General features: G+C 33.5%; 1 protein-coding gene across 4 annotated transcripts in view; it reads left to right on the plus strand.

The window, feature by feature from the left end:
* Nucleotides 1–16,588, plus strand: part of LOC137923107 (P protein-like) — a 60,450-nt gene extending 43,862 nt beyond the window's left edge. For all 4 annotated transcript variants that reach the window (XM_068766254.1, XM_068766255.1, XM_068766256.1 and 1 more), the window contains exons 8-17: nt 3,938–4,141; nt 5,239–5,354; nt 7,747–7,885; nt 8,098–8,233; nt 9,122–9,324; nt 11,393–11,486; nt 13,018–13,160; nt 14,948–15,058; nt 15,786–15,933; nt 16,311–16,588. In XM_068766254.1, coding sequence (XP_068622355.1) covers nt 3,938–4,141; nt 5,239–5,354; nt 7,747–7,885; nt 8,098–8,233; nt 9,122–9,324; nt 11,393–11,486; nt 13,018–13,160; nt 14,948–15,058; nt 15,786–15,933; nt 16,311–16,489 — 1,473 coding nt within the window. In that variant the 3' untranslated portion in view covers nt 16,490–16,588. The remainder of the gene's footprint in view (nt 1–3,937; nt 4,142–5,238; nt 5,355–7,746; nt 7,886–8,097; nt 8,234–9,121; nt 9,325–11,392; nt 11,487–13,017; nt 13,161–14,947; nt 15,059–15,785; nt 15,934–16,310) is intronic.
* The last annotated feature ends 1,787 nt before the right edge of the window (nt 16,589–18,375 follow it).

Genomic DNA, 18,375 nt, shown 5'->3' on the forward strand with positions numbered 1-18,375 from the left:
GAGTCCGTATTTAACCCCACTAGACTTTTTCCTGTGGGGTTACATGAAGAGTAGAGTCTACAGTAATAATCCGACCTCAATTGCCCAGTTGGAGGCCAATATCCACGGAGAAATGGCAGCAATTCCGCGCGCCATGTGCGAACGAGTTTTCGGCAATTTGAAGACGAGATTCAAAAAATGTTTGCAGCGGAATGGTGCGCATATGGATGATGTTATTTTCAAAAAACGATTTTCCCAAATGTTTACTTTAATTTAAAAATAAATTTATTTTAGTATTACTTTTGTTTAGTTTTTTATGAATTTTTCAAATTCGCAAAACTCCGAGGCCCACCCTGTATTAGATTATCTGCCACGTGCCGAAAAAACGCGACACCTAGCACTAATAGAGAATTCCTTTCGCAGTGCCTGATTCGCGCCGGTGCGTGATATTTTTTATTTATCATTATTTTATTCTATATTTCATATAGAAAAATTACTGAACTAATAACATTTGAATACTTTTTAAACCAAGAAAAAAAACAAAAGATAGTTGGTTTTTTAAAACAGACAGTTTTCCATGTTTTCTAGCTCTGTGTGTCATACTTACTCCCACTTCAACCAAGGCTCTCCTCATTCTTGATCTAGTAGAGAACTAATATCACTCTACACGACTCGAAAGACAATACACACATTATAGATAATCGTTTGACAATTTCGTTTTTGTGTCTTTGTTTCCGCACGTACCAAAATCATTGAAAGATAAATATCTTTTAGGGTCATATTAATTCTTGCTCATATAAGTTGCCTTTCCATTATATTGCCACAATACAAAATATTACAGCAACATTTAAAAAAGAATTTAATCTAATGACTTCTAGTTAATTTTCACAGATAACAGTTGGTATTGTGATTAGAAGGACTTGTTAAGAAATATAATTAAAGATGAAAGTGAATTTGAGTGTGTTTCCATTGAGCATACCATATATTACAGTTTATTGTTGCCGAAGCTAGCTTACGGATCCGAAACGTTGTTATCATTTAGCAACGGTGAGGGATCTGGTCAGGATTTTGCTGCGAGATCTGTAAACTTCGAAGATCAGAAAATTGTCTTGAAAATGAAACGTCACAATCTTAACTAAGTCTGATTAGATACTTAACTATGACTAAGTTATAATGCTTCTACGAACTGACCGTCTTTACTTAAGTGCGGAAGACTTTTTATAGTCGAATAATTAAACAATTCACTGAACATTGTTCTAACAAAGAAACACCTATTTATAGTCGATAAAATTAAACAGTCCATTGGACTTTGTTTTGTCAAATCACCTATTTATAGTCGCTTAGCTTAAGCAATCCATTGGACTTTGTTCTGTCAAATAATCACCTATTTATAGTCTCTTAGCTTAAACAATCCATTGGACATCGTTCTGACAAAAAATCACACATTTATAGTCGAATAATTAAAAAACTCATTAGACATTATTCAGGAAAAACTCAGATATTTATAGTCGAATAATTAAACTATCTATTGGACTTTGTTCTGGCAAAAATTACCTATTTATGGTGGCTTAAATTAAACAACCCATTGGATATTGTTCAGACAAAGAATCACCTATATATAGTTAATTAAATTAAACAATCCACTGGACTTTGTTCTGACAAATGATCACCTACTTATAGTCGTTTAAATGATTATTAAAACATTACTAGATATACTTTTAATGTTAACAAACCACTGATCTTTGTTCTAGTATAAAATCACCTATTTATAGTCGCTTATATTATATATACTATTTGTTTAAACAACCCATTGCTCTTTGTTTTGGGAAACAATCACTCCTATGTATTATTTTAAACTTGGATAACAATGAATTGCATCACTTTAACAGTATAAAGAGATAATTTAGGTCCAAAAATGAGAACGTAACAGATCGAAAGAGAAATAAGATGTGCAGAAGTACCAAGGTCAAACGTAGCTCTTTGAAGGTAATCTGAATTGGCACGTGATCATATATTAGGTGAAGATATAACATAGTTTAATTCACCCCAAGTTTGGAGTTCTATGCCTTGGTAGGCGTGTACCGATGTATATGTAAGATGAAATTAATATAACATTTATATAAGTTTTCCTGATACCATTTTACACTAACTTAAGATTACATATCAAGTAAATCGTGTCGATAAGAATAATTAACTGTTCTTGTTTTACTAGACTTGAATTATGTTTCATGTCACTCTTATCTCGCACATCGTTTACTTACGTCCCATTTCCGACATGATAATGTCATAAGAAAATTTATATGTCACATATCAAACGCACAGTTGACATCTGTTGATAAGGAGCTAATGTCCTAGACATTGATATATATATATTACTATGTCAGGGTGATATTAAATGCGGTGTTCATAGTATGAAATAAACCATTTCCAATTTTGTAGTAATATATTAGAAGAACCAGAAAGTAATGTCGTTTCTCTTGATGATTTTTACCGCTCCGGCATTGATTTGTATACTAGATGGCAAAATGTTGTTGATAACGATGGTGAATATATTGTTGATTAGAAATAAAAACTTGTTAAAAATGTAGTCGTGTTAATTTAACTCAATATTTAATGGAATCAGGCGATACCTCGCGGAAGTCCATCCTAAGTAAGAAAAGGACCAATATTTAGCCACTTCCGCACATGCAGTGGTAGTCGTGTTGAAACACGTGTTGAGTAATTTGGTGGTGGCGGTTGTGTGATGTGCATTGTTTGCCGCACACGCATTTATAAGCGGGCTGGCGGGCGGTGCATTTCATTGCACGACTACCACTGCATGTGCGGAAGTGGCTAAATATTGGTCCTTTACTTAATTTAACTCAAAGCGACATTACTTTCCAGCTTTACTTTACTAATATAGGTAAGCGTGATTATGAAAATATGTTGACTATATGGCTCAACTAACTGAACACAACTTACCAATCCGTTGGACTATATCGGTTACCTTGGTCTGTCAGAGTTTGAATATATATGTTCCAGCAGTGAGAGACCACTCTGTACCGTAGATCATCACTGCTAATACACATTTGTATATAATCATCATCGCAGCTTAAGCCAGATACCCACTGCAAGGTGCAAGCCTCTCCCAAAAATATGATGACTGTTATTGAACTGCCAGGATTACTTGACTATATTGGCAGTCAAACCATTGAATTTTCCCACGCTCGTGGACTCTTATGATTCCAGCTTATTCTAAGCATCACAGCCTTTCACCTAGTTCACCTCCTCTTCACCTTTTGTATGGCCGACCAATTTTTTTGCCAATTGTTCTTCTAGAATAAACCGTGCCTTAAACATGCACGAGGTAAGAAGGGAGAGAGTCAGACACTGTTATATCAATCTGCCGCTCTTATGCTATTTATTCATAGGCTCCAACACACATTACCCTGCACACTTCTCCACCGTGTCCTAAGGCGTTGTATAAAGATTTCGGCGCTATAAGAAATTTATTTGTATCTGAGAATACAGTAAACCGTTAAATATGATGACATATAAGTGGTTAAGATGATCAAGTTCCTTTCGAATATGAAATTAAGATCAATATCAATTTTAGTTTTTCGAAATTTCTAGAAAATCCTGATCCGAATGGAAAAAATAAAAACATTAGATTAGATAGAGAACTTAAATTTGAATATCGATTCTCTAATACTCTCAGCGTATTAACTACAGGCGGTGTAGATAAAACGATCCAGAAAGATGGTGGTACAGTTGAAGCAATATAAACAGGGAGAATTATGCTAGTACTAGGGTATAATTAGCGACTTTTCCCAACATAGGGTTATGGAGAAACTCGCTGAATGTGGGCACCGAATAACATACAGACAAACATTATTTTTTATACGAGTATATATAGTTGTGAACAGGCAGATAGTATGGTTAGTATTTAATTACCAACATATATATTAATTTATTCCAGGTAATTAATCGAACCATGGCCGCTCTCATCATTGCTTCAACATCCTTGGCTGTACTGGCTCTGATCGGCGAAAGACCTTCCCTCCCCGAACTCATCTCCTGGCTGGACATGGAGACGCTTTTGCTGCTGTTCAGTATGATGCTTCTCGTCGCGATTACAGCTGAGACTGGAATCTTTGATTTTCTTGCCGTCTTCACTTTCGAGGTCAGTTTTATCATAATTTTTTAATCGTCTTTATTTCAGTCACAGGATCTCCACTGTTGGACATAAATATCCATCTGTTGATGATTGTTAGAAGGAGTATCATAGAATTACTAGGTGACAGATTTTCTTAAGGTCTTCAGGAGACGCTGGATGTAGACTATTTCCATCCGATCCTATTGAAAATATATGGGGAAGCCTTATGTCCAGTAGTGAACATCCTATAGCTAGATCTTCTGTGGCTTAGACCCTGCATGTGAACGAAGGCATATATTATATCTAATGGAATCAGGCGTTACTTTGCGGAAGTCCATCCTAAATATGAAAAGGACTAATATATAGCTACTTCCGCTATGTAGCAGTAGTCGTGCAATAAAGTGCACAGCACGTCAGCACGCTGATAACAAGAGCTCACTCGGCGTTTGGCACTAATCGGTGTAACATTACTCCTGAGGATGCCCCGTGGAGGGGTGAAACACGTGTTGAGTGATTTAATGGTGGTAGTTGTGTAATTTGCATTGTTTGCCGTATGCGCATTTATCAACAGGCTTGCGGGCGGTGCACTTTATTGCACGACTACTGCTGCATGACGGAAGTATCTATATTGGTCCTTTTCTTACTTAGATCTTCTATGGCGTAAACCCTGCATATGTGCGAGGGTACATAGTAGTCCAAGGAGGTCGTGCACTCTCTGAGAAGGTGCCCTTAAAATCTTAAAATTAATAATTAATTTAGTTTAGTTATAAATAGTTTAAGATTAAAGGTAGGGAATTAAGAGACTAGAGTAATTTAGTTTAGTCAATACGGTGACATATAGGAACATGAGAAATGAATTAAAAAAAAAAAACGCTCGTGCAATGATTGCTATTGGGGCAGAAAGGTAGGTGGCGACCACGACAGGTAGACGCGGCGTGGGCAGGTCCCCACTAGGTAGACCGGTGACATAGTTAAGTAAGAAAAGGACCAATATTTAGCCACTTCCGCACATGCAGTGACACACCGATTAGTGTCAAACACAGAGTCACTCTGTCCGTTGGCTGAAAAGAAGAAATAAGAGAAGTTCAATGACTGGAATTATGGATTTTTGTTTCTGACTTCAGGTAACAAGAGGCAAATTGTGGCCTTTGATATCTTTGCTGTGTGCTATCACCGCCCTGCTGTCAACATTCCTTGACAACGTAACCACTGTTCTACTGATGACTCCTGTTACCATCAGGTATTTTACAGCAATCTATATGTATATATATTACGTAGCAGGTTTTTTTTTTTTTAAATCGTGACTTCATCGATTCTGCTCAACGAATCCGCTGGCTTGGTCACTTGGAGCGAATGGGATCGGATCGGAGCGTGAAGGGTAGCGTACCTGGAAAAACCGAGGGGTCGAAGACCAGTGGGTAGACCCAGGTATCGCTGGATCGATCGCGTTGAGGCAGACTTGCGCGAATTGAATGTCAACCAATGGCAGACGATGGCGCGAGATAGAGGAAAGTGGAAGTCTCTCGCTTCGGAGGCCAAGACCCACTTTGGGTCACTGAGCCAGCGGAGTAAGTAAATAAGTATCGACTCTGACGTCATTTACGAAATCTCACTATTTTATATCTTCGGCATGGGTACATACATATATAGCAGTGTATCGAACATATTTAGTTATTAACTAGCCCATATACAGGATGCTCCATATAGCTAATTTTATATATAAATATCTTGACTCTTTTCATGCTTATATAGCGTCAATTGGAACAAAATTAAGAACAATTTAAGTACTTGAATAATTTTAAATAAAGAATTGTACAATGTACTGTTAAATAAATAAATAGACGAACAAGTTGTATTTGCATCGAATAAACTGCAGCCGTTCGAAGACATCTGAAACATCTCGTCCAAAATACTGCAATGCAATTCATATGTTTGTGATATATATATTCTATTGCTGTCTCGTATCTTTTAAAAAACAACTTCGAAATTATTGAGTACATACAATGCAATTTAAACCATAATATAAATAAAATATAAATATATAAACCATAGTCTTTGATCCCTGTTTAGTAATGTTTTTTATTCTTATTTGTTCTCAGTGAGATAGTTATAAGGTAACAACTGTAATTAATTTTATATTTCTAAGCTTCTGAGTTTGTACTTTCTTACTGCCTTTTGTTACTGTCTATCTCCAATAAAGTAAATAAGTAATAAGTAAATAAGTAATGTCTGTAAGTGAAGGTTGTTGACCAAAGTGTATTGTCCGTCACATGATCGTTTGCAGCAAGCCTTAAAAGGAGGCTGTAGGTCACCCAGAAAGCAATGGAGAGACCTATGCTGAAGAACCAATGTCATCGACGTATCTTGAGTAACCGATGGTCGTTGGGGCCGAAAGGTTCAGCGCTGAACCAGTACTCAGGGCGATGTTTGGACGACATCTATTCAGTGGGATGTGTTTGTAGTGATGAACTACGGTATAGAGCGGTCGTTCACTTCTAACACATACATAAGGCGCGATGCTGCGGTTTATGTGAAACAAAAAGAAGAGAATATTTTTTTATTTTTATCTGATAATCTTCTAATATATAAAATTCTCGTGTCACGGTGTTCGAACTTGAACTCTTCCGAAACGGCTTGACCGATTTTTACCAAATTTTACATGCGTATTCAGTATGTTTGAGAATCAGCTACTATCTATTTTCCATACCCCTAAGTGATAAGGGTGGTCCACCCCTAAATTTTATTTTTAATTTTTTAGACAATTTTTTTGGTTTTTATTTTATTATGATACAACATACAAAAATACATACAAACCTAAATTTTCACCCCTCTACGATCAACCCTTATCTTACATTTGTTAATTAAAAACTTTAATTTTTTTTTGCAAAACAACGTTTGCGGGATCAGCTAGTAGATCATAAAGTTGTAGTAAATATCTGAAATAATAACTTAATAAAATCAGAGTACAAGTTCTCTGTTATAATAGAAAAGTTAGAAAAGTTATTTTAAATATATAACAAGTTCCCAGAGCTCATTTCTGGACAATAATAAAATTAAAATTGACTTGACACACTCATATATACAAGAGTCACATAGCGCGCAGAACAGATGACCGTTGGGCCCCTAATCAAGCGATTTTAAAAAGCGATCACGCAGAAATGTATATTATTACAAAAGATATATATTTTTTTAATGTTTTTAGATTATGTAGTATAAAAGTTATTTTAAATATATAACAAGTTCCCAGAGCTTATTTCTGGATAATAATACAATTAAAATTGACTTGACATCAAACACACACACAAGAGCCATGTAGCGCGCAGAACAAATAACCGTTGGGCCCTTAGTCAAGCGATTTTAAAAATCGATCACGCAGAAATGTATATTATTACAAAAGATATATTTTTTTAATGTTTTTAGATTATGTAGTATAAAAGTTATTTTAAATATATAACAAGTTCCCAGAGCTTATTTCTGAATAATAATACAATTAAAATTGACTTGACACACTCATATACAACAGACATATAGCGCGCAGAACAAAAGACCGATGGGCCCTTAGTCAAGCGATTTTAAAAAACGATCACGCATAAATGTATATTATTACGAATTGTATTTTTTAATGTTTTCAGACTATGCGAGGTGATGAACCTGGATCCAATACCTATATTGATGTCCATGGTACTATTTAGTAATATCGGAGGTACAGCTACACCGGTGGGGGATCCACCCAACGTAATAATAGCCTCTAATAAGGCTGTCGTTCAATCTGTAAGTTTTATTTTTACATATTTCGTTAATATAATGATTTTTAAATAATCACAGATAATATTAATGTTACAATGTTTAATTTGCTTTAGTTAAATATAGATGTTTTGTTAAAAAAAAAATTAATACATTATGTATTGTTTAAAAGCATAATGTGTTTGATCATATACCACTGCTAAGTAATTTATATCTATACGTATAAAACATTGATCCAGGGCATAAATTTCTCAAACTTCACACTTCACATGGCTCTGGGAATCCTGCTGGTGTGTGTTCAGACGTATTTCCAGCTCCGTTACATCTACAGGGACACCAGCAAATTGAGATTGAACGTGCCCAGAGATATACAAGGTAAATATAAAATTTTCCTCCTTTTTTGTGTCAAGTTTTTTTGTTGTTGCATTCGTTATTTAGCCTTGGTCGAATGTTGAAATATTTATTCAGATAATTTCATATTCAATTTATGATACAACTGTTTAAATTTGCGACGAACAGTAAACATTAATGATTTTTTTTGATAGTGAAACATTTTTGTTTTGGACCGGACTATCATTGCTTCCCAAATGGCATTTTCAAACTCAAGTGTTTTTACAGCCCTCCTTTTCAGGGACCTCTTGTACACTTTTTTTTTTAAATAGACATTTTATATCTTTAATAATAATTACACATTTATTTTTATTGTCACTCTTCTGTAGATCTTCATAAAATCTTACATTTTCGTTTATTCCTAATTTATTTATTAACATCGCCTCTCATGTTCTTCTCAATTATTATAGAACAGTGTTTTAATGAGTTGTACTGTGGAATATAGATCCTACTTTTAAAGTATCTATCTATATATATATATATATACATATATATATATATATATATATATATATATATATATATATATATATATATAGGAGGAGAGAGAGAGATAGAACATAGATAATATTCGATTATTAGTAACACTGTGATTTCGTCTCGATTTTACTCGTTATGTATATACCGTCAGAAAGTCGTACACCAGGATTATTTAAGTAAGTTTAAGTACACTCTATTAATAATTTAGTAGTATGTACCATCGACTAGCTTATTGCTTTTACTAGCTTAGACTAGCTTATAAGTTATTCTAATAAAAGAAACTAGATTTATTATAGATAAATTTAAATAACTAGGGAAATGTTCGCTATTCAAAAAAATCCAGCATGAACTTCTATTGAAAATGTCCAAAAATTAATTTTACAATTTTTCCAGATCTTCGTCACCAGATTTCGATCTGGCGCCGCGCTATAGAATCCTTGCCTCACTTAAGTAAAGACGAACACGTGGTTAGAGAAAGACTGGAGAGGAAAGTGGCGAAGTTGAATCTGAAGTTGGCTGCAATGGAGAAAGAGAGCATTAAAAGAGTTTTCCCTAAAGAGACTTTCCATAGCACTCTTGTGGAACTGAAAGAAAAGGTATGTTGATGTTATCAGTGAGAGGTTTCTTTGGTAAACAAAACCTTATAATAGAATATAAGAATATATATATATATATATGTGTGTATATATATATATATATGTGTGTGTATATATATATATATATATATATATATATATATATATATGAGAATAATAATAGAATATAAGAAAATGTAAAAATTAATGAGGAATGAATGAAAGGAGATACAGAGCGAAAGGGAAAGACAGTGGAATTGTGGAAAGAAAGAAATGAACGAAAGATAATATGAAGTATGAAAGAAGAGAACCAAAATAAAAAAATGTCTGTGAAAAAATTAAATAAATGTTAACAAAAAATCCCTGTCCCACACCAGATAGGGGGTACGAGAGGTTCCCAATAGCGGGGCTATAAAAAAAACCTTGAGACTTTTAGTGAAGACCATGGACAGGTAGACTGCAGTTCTTCTTTCAGCAGATGACGCCCACTGCTGCTCGCATCAAACGATTTCCCACGACCTTTACTATGTGTCGGTCCACCTGTGGACCCACGCTTCGTCTGCCGTACTGCGAATAATGTGTCCTTATAATAAAAACACATTATTTTTATATATCTTGAACATTTTAAGATGAAACTTAAACTTAAACATATGAAGTTATATTTGAAATATTGTCTTAATGACATTTAGTAAAATTACTAAGGTACAAAACATATCAAGCTGTCGGTTGTTTTGTATTTCAAAAGTCTGAGATGTTCACTTTGATTTTAATGTATCTCTCACCAACACATTAAAAATTTCCATCAATATTTTATATAGCAAGTAACAAATTGAACTGAACATTCAATTGTCCAAATAGTTGTGATAAGTTCAATTTGATACAAACTAGAATCAGATTGAGCTCACCTATATTGGTTTCAACTTAAATCTAAGAAGATTGCAATCTAGCTATTTGATAGAACCAAGTAAGCAAAAAAAAAAACAAAAGTGTGATTATTTAAATCTGTGACAAGTGTAAAGAAGATAGGAAAGTAAAAATTGAATTATAAAAGAATATAAATGAAACAGAACAAAATGTAAACCTGTAGCATTCTGGTGGAAAGGCGACGAAAGTGAAATGATGAATGAAACGAATAAAAGAATTTGTGATGAATAAATAAATGACATTGAGATTGGGAAAAGAACGCAAATAATGAAACATGCTAAAAATAAAATATTAAGTAAAAATTATCCAAATGTACCCAAGACAAGAAAAGTAAAAGAGGACCCCAAAGATGGTGTCAATACAAAAAAATTACGCTACCGATACCGATTCTGATGGCTCATTAAACGACTGTGTAGTTGACCCAGCGAGAGCACCTTATGTGAAAACCTTAACATACCTCCATCCAACTTACTGGACTTCAGAAAACCTAAAGCAGAATCTTCTGATTAGTTGACCCGGTACATTGTCCTAAACCTCAAGGCATTTAACGGTCTGTAGCGCTTGGGCAGCGACTTGAAATAAAATAATGTACCAGCTTATGTATAATTGAGTAAAACTTACAAATATTATAGTTTATCTAATATATAAAATTCTCGTGTCACGGTGTTCGAACTTGAACTCCTCTGAAATGGCTTGACTGATTTTTACCAAATTTAATATGCGTATTCAGTAGGTCTGAGAATCGGCTACTATCTATTTTCTATAGTGATAAAGTGATAAAGGTTGTTCACACTTAATTTTTTTTTTAACGAAATTTTTTGTTTTTATTTTTTTATGATACAGCATACAAGAATACATACAACCATAAATTTTCACCCCTCTACGATCAACCCTTATTTTTTATTTGTAAATTAAAATATCAATTTTTTTTTGCAAAACAACGTTTGCGGGATCAGTTAGTATGTATATATTTTAGCTGTATTTATTCATAAGAGAAAATTGTAAATAATAAACGCTGTCTTGACTCGTAGCTAGAAGAGAAATCTGTATCAAATAGCAACAACCAAAACAGAATTAATAAAAAAAAACCCAGCGGGGACATGTTTTAGTGCAATTTATTCTTATCTAAAACTACACATATATCAATATTATATTCCTCTTTCAGTACAAGATACGTGACAAAGCGTTGTTAGTAAAAGCTTCCATCGCAATCAGCTTCGTCGTCTTGGTCTTCTTTCTTCACTCGATACCGGAACTAAGTAAGTAATTTGAAATTATTTTCGTAATCATTTTGTACTCAAAATACGCCACAATACTACATGTAATTGTAATCATGATATTAGATCAAAGGGTATATCTTTATATTTCAAAAGGTTTTTATTATCTCTAAGTAAGAACAGGACCAATATTTAGCCACTTGCGTTCATGCAGTGGTAGTCGTGCAACAAAGTGCACCGCTCTCCAGCCCGCTGATAAATGCGCATGCAGCAAACAATGCGAATTACACAACTGCCACCGTTAAATCACTCAACACATGTTTCACCCGTTCACGGGGCATCTTTAGGAGTTATGTTACACCGATTAGTGCCACTCTGTGTTTGGCAAACTTTGTTGCACGACTACCACTGCATGCGAGGGAGTGGCTAAATATTGGTTTCGTACTTAGGATGGACTTCCGCAAAATAATGCCTGATTCCATTAAATTTTTATTATTTCTATTAAGGAAAAGCGAAAAGAAAAAACTTAATCTCTTGTATTTCAATTAGCATTACTAGAAAAACTATTATCTACATTAATAAAATTGAAGTGTATGTTTGTAATATTAAAATAAGCGCTTTAATTTCATTCATATACGTTAAATATACAAAAATAACATTTTTTTTATTTCTGTCTATCTTTCTGTCTGTTTATTACAGCTAATCTTAGTAAGTGTTAGTTTTAATTTTGTAACTTAAGCTATTTTGATTTTAGAAAAATTCTTAAACGAATAAAAAAATGAATAAACAAGTAAATATTTTTGTTAAATTCCATCTAGAAGTCACAGACATTTAAAAATAATATTATGATTTTTGTGTTTTGTTACTTTATTTCTGTGCAGTGCTAATTTTCAAGTACCTTCTTCTTTTCAGCTGATAGATGCCCACGACAAGGCAAAATCCTCTCTCAAAGATCTAGATCACCTAGATATAGACCTAGATCACGTTGACCGATCTTGCGCTGCATCTAGCAACTTCCCCCACCCTTAACTATATCGATCCCACTAGTGGGAGGAGTACTGGCACCGTATCTACCGGCTGGTAATCACCATTAGAGAACCTTTCGACCCCAAGTACCATCACCACATATATTGATGCATTTAAAAATACATTATCTTTACATATGGTCTAAGAAAAATACCTCATAACAAACTTCAGCAGTATTTTCATACTCTAATTCAATTTCAACATGATGTGTTGCTATTTAAAAAGAGAGAGTAGATACAGGGGCGGCTTCACCTACAGTTCAGGGTGTGCATGGGTGCAGCCGTATCAGGGGGCGCGGCGGCAACAAAGATGTGCTAAATAAAAACAATGAGCGTTATTCTGCTATCATAAGAAGAAAGGCCGTAACTAATACCATACTGTAAGCTATACCTACTTATAAAATAGCTTGTTGGAATATGAAAAAACTTTCTTGTTACGACGGCAAAGTTGATAGTTGTAACCGGGGGGATCAGGCCTAGGTGGCGTCAGGGTTTCATTGCACACGGGCTGGAGCCTGGTAGAACATAAAGATTAAATTTATTTCTAGATCGAGTGTCGTTGGGCTGGACGGCGCTTCTCGGTGCAATCCTGCTTCTAACGCTAGCTGATAGGGAGGACTTGGAACCTATACTTCATCGGGTTGAATGGTCTACCTTGCTGTTCTTTGCTTCACTCTTCGTTCTAATGGAGGTCAGTTGTATATCTGCATATATATAATCATATACATACAAAATCTCGTTTGTTTTTATTATCATCACCTTAAAATTATATTTACGTAAGTTCTTAGCGCGCCATCTATTGAGAAGAACTAACAACAAACTTAGTGGAATTAAAAATAGAAAGTTAATTTCAAACACATTTATCGTGAATATATCCTTAAATACAGTAATATGTCTCAGTAGAGCGTGTGCTTAATAAATTCCTTAACTTTGCTTAGAAAAGACGCTAAGTTTCAGTTGCATATAAATAACTCAGAACCAGGCACAAGGTGGGATCAACACGGATTAGATATCAAATATTCTAAAATAAAATGTATCCGATGTTTTAATTTATCATCTGAAGAGACCAATGCTTTTTGCATCTTTGAAACGAAATTACACGTAGTAATAAAACCAAAGCAAACAGGTGACCTTGTTACGATAGTTGGACAAAAAGAGGACGCAAGCCTTCCGGTACTATTCCGAATCTATAAGAGTAGTTTTTATTTGTTTACTTCATTTTTTGACTATAATTCATTATATGTTCTCAGTGAGATAGTTATAAGGTAACAACTGTAACTAATTTTATATTTCTAAGCTTCTAAGTTCGTACTTTCTTACTGCCTTTTGTTACTGTCTATCTCCAATACAGTAAATAAATATATAAGTGGACATCCTATGACGATAATGATGGGGAATAACAAGGTGCCGCTACAAGTTTTAGTATCTATAATTAATTAATATGTTTCTAATGTACTTATACATTTAGTTTTACGTTTTTATGATCATATGCATCCGCTTCTTCATCTTAAAGATCATGTAGATCTACTAAAATATGTACACCTCCTCCTACATGTGTATGATCATTGGCATTTACTTTTATATCTACATGATCACAAATATCTACAAGAATGTTTACATCTAGTAAAATATTTACATCTACTCTTACATATATATGATCATAAGCATTTACTTACATATCTACATGATCACAAACATCTATCAGAACATATACGTCTACTTTTAAATCTACATTATTATATACATCAACGAAAATATGTACACCTACTTCCACATATGTATCATTATAATCATTTACTTTTATATCTACATGATCACAAACATCTGCAAGAATATGTACATCTAGTAAAATATTAACACCTACTCACTCATATAAATGATCATAAGCATTTACTTTTATATCTACATGATCACAAACATCTACAAGAATATGTACATCTAGTAAAATATATACAAATGCTCTTACATATATATGATCATAAGCATTTACTTACATATCTACATGATCACAAACATCTATCAGAACATATACGTCTACTTTTAAATCTACATTATTATATACATCAACGAAAATATGTACACCTACTTCCACATATGTATCATTATAATCATTTACTTTTATATATATAAAATAACAAACATACACAAGAACATGTACATCTAATTCTATATCTATTAGAACATAAGCATCCACTTCTATATCTATATTATCATTTACATTTGGGGAAATATGTATACCTACTGCTACATCTGTATGAACAGTAGAATTTACTTTTATATCTACAAGCTCAAAAACATCTATAGGAACATATACATCTATTTCTATATCTATATGATCATGTGCATTTACTTTTACATCTACATATAGATATATTTTGACACGTACATACCGTGGACGCAGATGGAAATTTATATCTATACAGATATTCATACACATAATTGAGTGTAATTTGTGAATAAATTGTTATATCATTGCAGGCTTTATCTAAGTTGGGTCTTATCGAATATATAGGAGGTCTGACAGAAGGAATAATCCTGAGAGTGGATGAAAGAGGAAGACTGGCAGTCGCACTTCTGTTAATGCTATGGGTAATTTAATTTTATTACCATTTTAATTGTTTGATTTAAAAACCGACAATATATTTTGAATCCCATTAAAAAAAGAAGAACATGCAGGATCTAAAAATCCACAGAACGTACCATTATAACCTTGTCGAATCTCACTGCTGGCATAAAAGTTCTAGGAGATTTAATTGAAACTTGTTTTTTAACTTTTATTTAAATACACTATAATAAAATACTTTGATATATAAGAGTAGAACTTTCGAAATATATCTCATTACAACAATCAAAAATTTTTAGTTGATTTGTTGACTCATTTATATGTACAATATTATAATGTGTACATCAACGTTTGTTGAATTTCATTTGAAAAAGCAATTGAAGGCTCTTTTCAGCAAATCAGCGTTGAAATATTGTAACTTACTACTTATAATGTTTTAATAATAGCCAGTTGATGACAATAATTGTATTAGGGGGATCGGAAAGTAATGTCGTTTATGCCGACATGTTTACAGAAAAACCGATTGATTTGTTACCGCTCCGACATTGATTTGTTGAAGGTTGTTGAAAATGAAGGTGAATATATTGTTGATCAGAAATAAAAACTTGTTAAAAATGTAGTCGTGTGAATTTAACTTAAGGAAGCGACATTACTTTCCGGTTCCTCTAATAGAAATAGTTTATGATATATCAGGTAAATAATTATTACTGATTTGAAGTCTTGGTTGAAATAACAATATGATTTTACCCATAGGTATCAGGAGTGACATCTGCATTTGTGGACAATATACCGTTGACGACAATGATGGTGCGTGTGGTGACCACTCTAGGGTCCAATCCACAGTTGGGTCTTCCGATGGCGCCTTTAATATGGGCACTGTCGTTCGGTGCCTGTTTGGGAGGTAAACTTCTCATTTTTAAATTATAACCAAGAATCTAGTTTTTTAACCGTAATTATGTTCTTGATATCAAAACCTAACCTAAGTTATATGACTAATTTGTCAACAAACTTTAAATCTACATCAATTTCTAAATATCGTGTATGAATAATTTTATGAAATATGTTATATTTATCTATTTTTATTTCGGAACACGATAGGCCTATAATTTACCATCTGGATTATGAAAGAGCATTTTCTAACTACATTATTTCTGAAACCACTGATTTTTGGATGGCATGTACCGTTATTTTATACAAAGTGAGCTATACCTTCACCTCTGCTTTTGTATCTCTATATATCACAACTGTATTGGTAATATTATTACTTTTTTAAAAAAGGAAACGGTACGCTGATCGGCGCCAGTGCAAATGTAGTGTGCGCCGGAGTAGCTGAGCAGCATGGCTACAGGTTCACCTTCATGAGGTTCTTCAGGGTCGGCTTCCCGGTCATGATCGGTCACCTCGTCGTGGCTTCCATCTACCTCCTCATTTGCCACTGCGCCTTTACCTGGCATTGATGTTACTGGAAACACAAATATTTATGTTAAAATATGTAGCAAAAACATATACTACCTATGTTTTTATTACATTATTCGTCCGACATGATCACATATATAGTTTAAATCCAGATATAAATCCTGTTACATATCATCATCACAACGTCAGCTGATAGATGCGGTTTGGCATGATCCTCAAGTAGAACTGATGGCATAGTGAAGGTGCCAGGAAGTCGCTGGATGTGGACAGCATAGGACAGGTCCTCGTGGCGATCTTTGAGAAAAGCCTATCCCCTGAAGTGGGCGTCTATCAGCTGAAAATAAGAAAAAGATATACACCAATACCTCGCTTTGCGTCGTTTCGTTTTGCGTTTTTTTCGAAGTTGCGTCGCTGCTTAATTAGTACTAATTTTCACTGCGCGTCGTTAGATTTTCGAGGATGCGTTGTTTTGGGTTCGAGTCTTTAATTTTTTTTGAAATTTTCTTTTTTTTCAACTCTTTTCTAACTGCGCCATGCCATTAAAACTCGGGGATTGCCTTTGTAACTAAAAACAACGAAAATTTAATACAGTTTTATTCTCATTGTGTTTTGCTAGTTTTAGAGTTAAGTTTCAATTACGTAGTGTGATGTAATTTAGTGTGTTGTGCTTTTTTTAATAGATAATAATAAATTTATACGTGTTGTTTCTGGTTACAAAATAGGTAAATATTTTTTCCAATTACTTATTGGCAGAGTTACATTATTTTCTTTTTTAAAATGTTTACTTGTTCAAATTTCTTTTTAAATAGTAGTATTTTCGTAACCCTGGAACCTATCTTCGATCTTTACGTGGTTTGCTATAGAAAATCTTAATTCACTTTGCGGCGTTCCAATTTGCGTCGTGTTTTGTTGGAACGTAACTACGACGCAAAGTGAGGTATTGGTGTATATATACACACTGATACATTTATGTCTAAAGAGAGTCTAAAAGGTTATATTAAATGTTCAACTCCTGATGTATTTAAGTTTTCTTCATGTATGCTATATACGAAATAGAATAATTCATATATAATATTAGAGTCAATTTATAATACTTATTAAGCATATTTAAGTTGATTATAGTTACAATTTATATTTATAAATATAATAAATAATTAAATTTATATAAGTACAAAACGAATGTGTCTTAACCTGTGATAATATGTTTGTACTTAACACATGAGCATGTAAGTTGGTTTAAGTTAATAATAAATTAAGTTATAATATTCATATTTTGTGAGATTCTTCCTAGAGCCGATAGGTTCTGAAATATTAATGACACGAAGTCCGAAACAGAAGTGTGTATATTCTATTCATTGTTTCGAATATATTATTCCTGCTAGCCATAAGGCTTTCACAGCTTCGCCTGGTATGAATTCACAAAGTGTAAGGTTCCTTGAACTATCTAATATATAAAATTCTCTTGTCACGGTGTTCGAACTTGAACTCCTCCTAAACGGCTTGACCGACTTTTACCAAATTTTATATGGGTATTCAGTAGATCTGAGAATCGGCTACTATCTATTTTTCATACCCCTAAGTGATAAGGGTGGTCCACCCCTAAATTATTTTTTTTATTTTTTAGACAATTTTTTTGGTTTTTATTTTATTATGATACAGCATACAAAAATACATACAACCTTAAATTTTCACCCCTCTACGATCAACCCTTATTTTTTTTGTTAATTAAAACCCTATTTTTTTTGCAAAAAAACGTTTGCGGGAACAGCTAGTATAATATATATTCTTATTACAATATTTATCCATTTTTTTTGTATTGCCTCTGTAATGTTTTTGCTGTTAGCCCAAAGGCTTTCACAGCTTCATCGGTAAATATATTCATATGAGTTTCACCCGTAATTATGTAGTCGTAAGTGAACAATTTTAT

Source organism: Battus philenor, unplaced genomic scaffold, assembly GCF_028537555.1.
Source record: "Battus philenor isolate CCGP_79_NKW_IND1 unplaced genomic scaffold, ilBatPhil1.0.hap1 SCAF_20, whole genome shotgun sequence".
Classification (NCBI taxonomy): Eukaryota; Metazoa; Arthropoda; class Insecta; order Lepidoptera; family Papilionidae; genus Battus; species Battus philenor.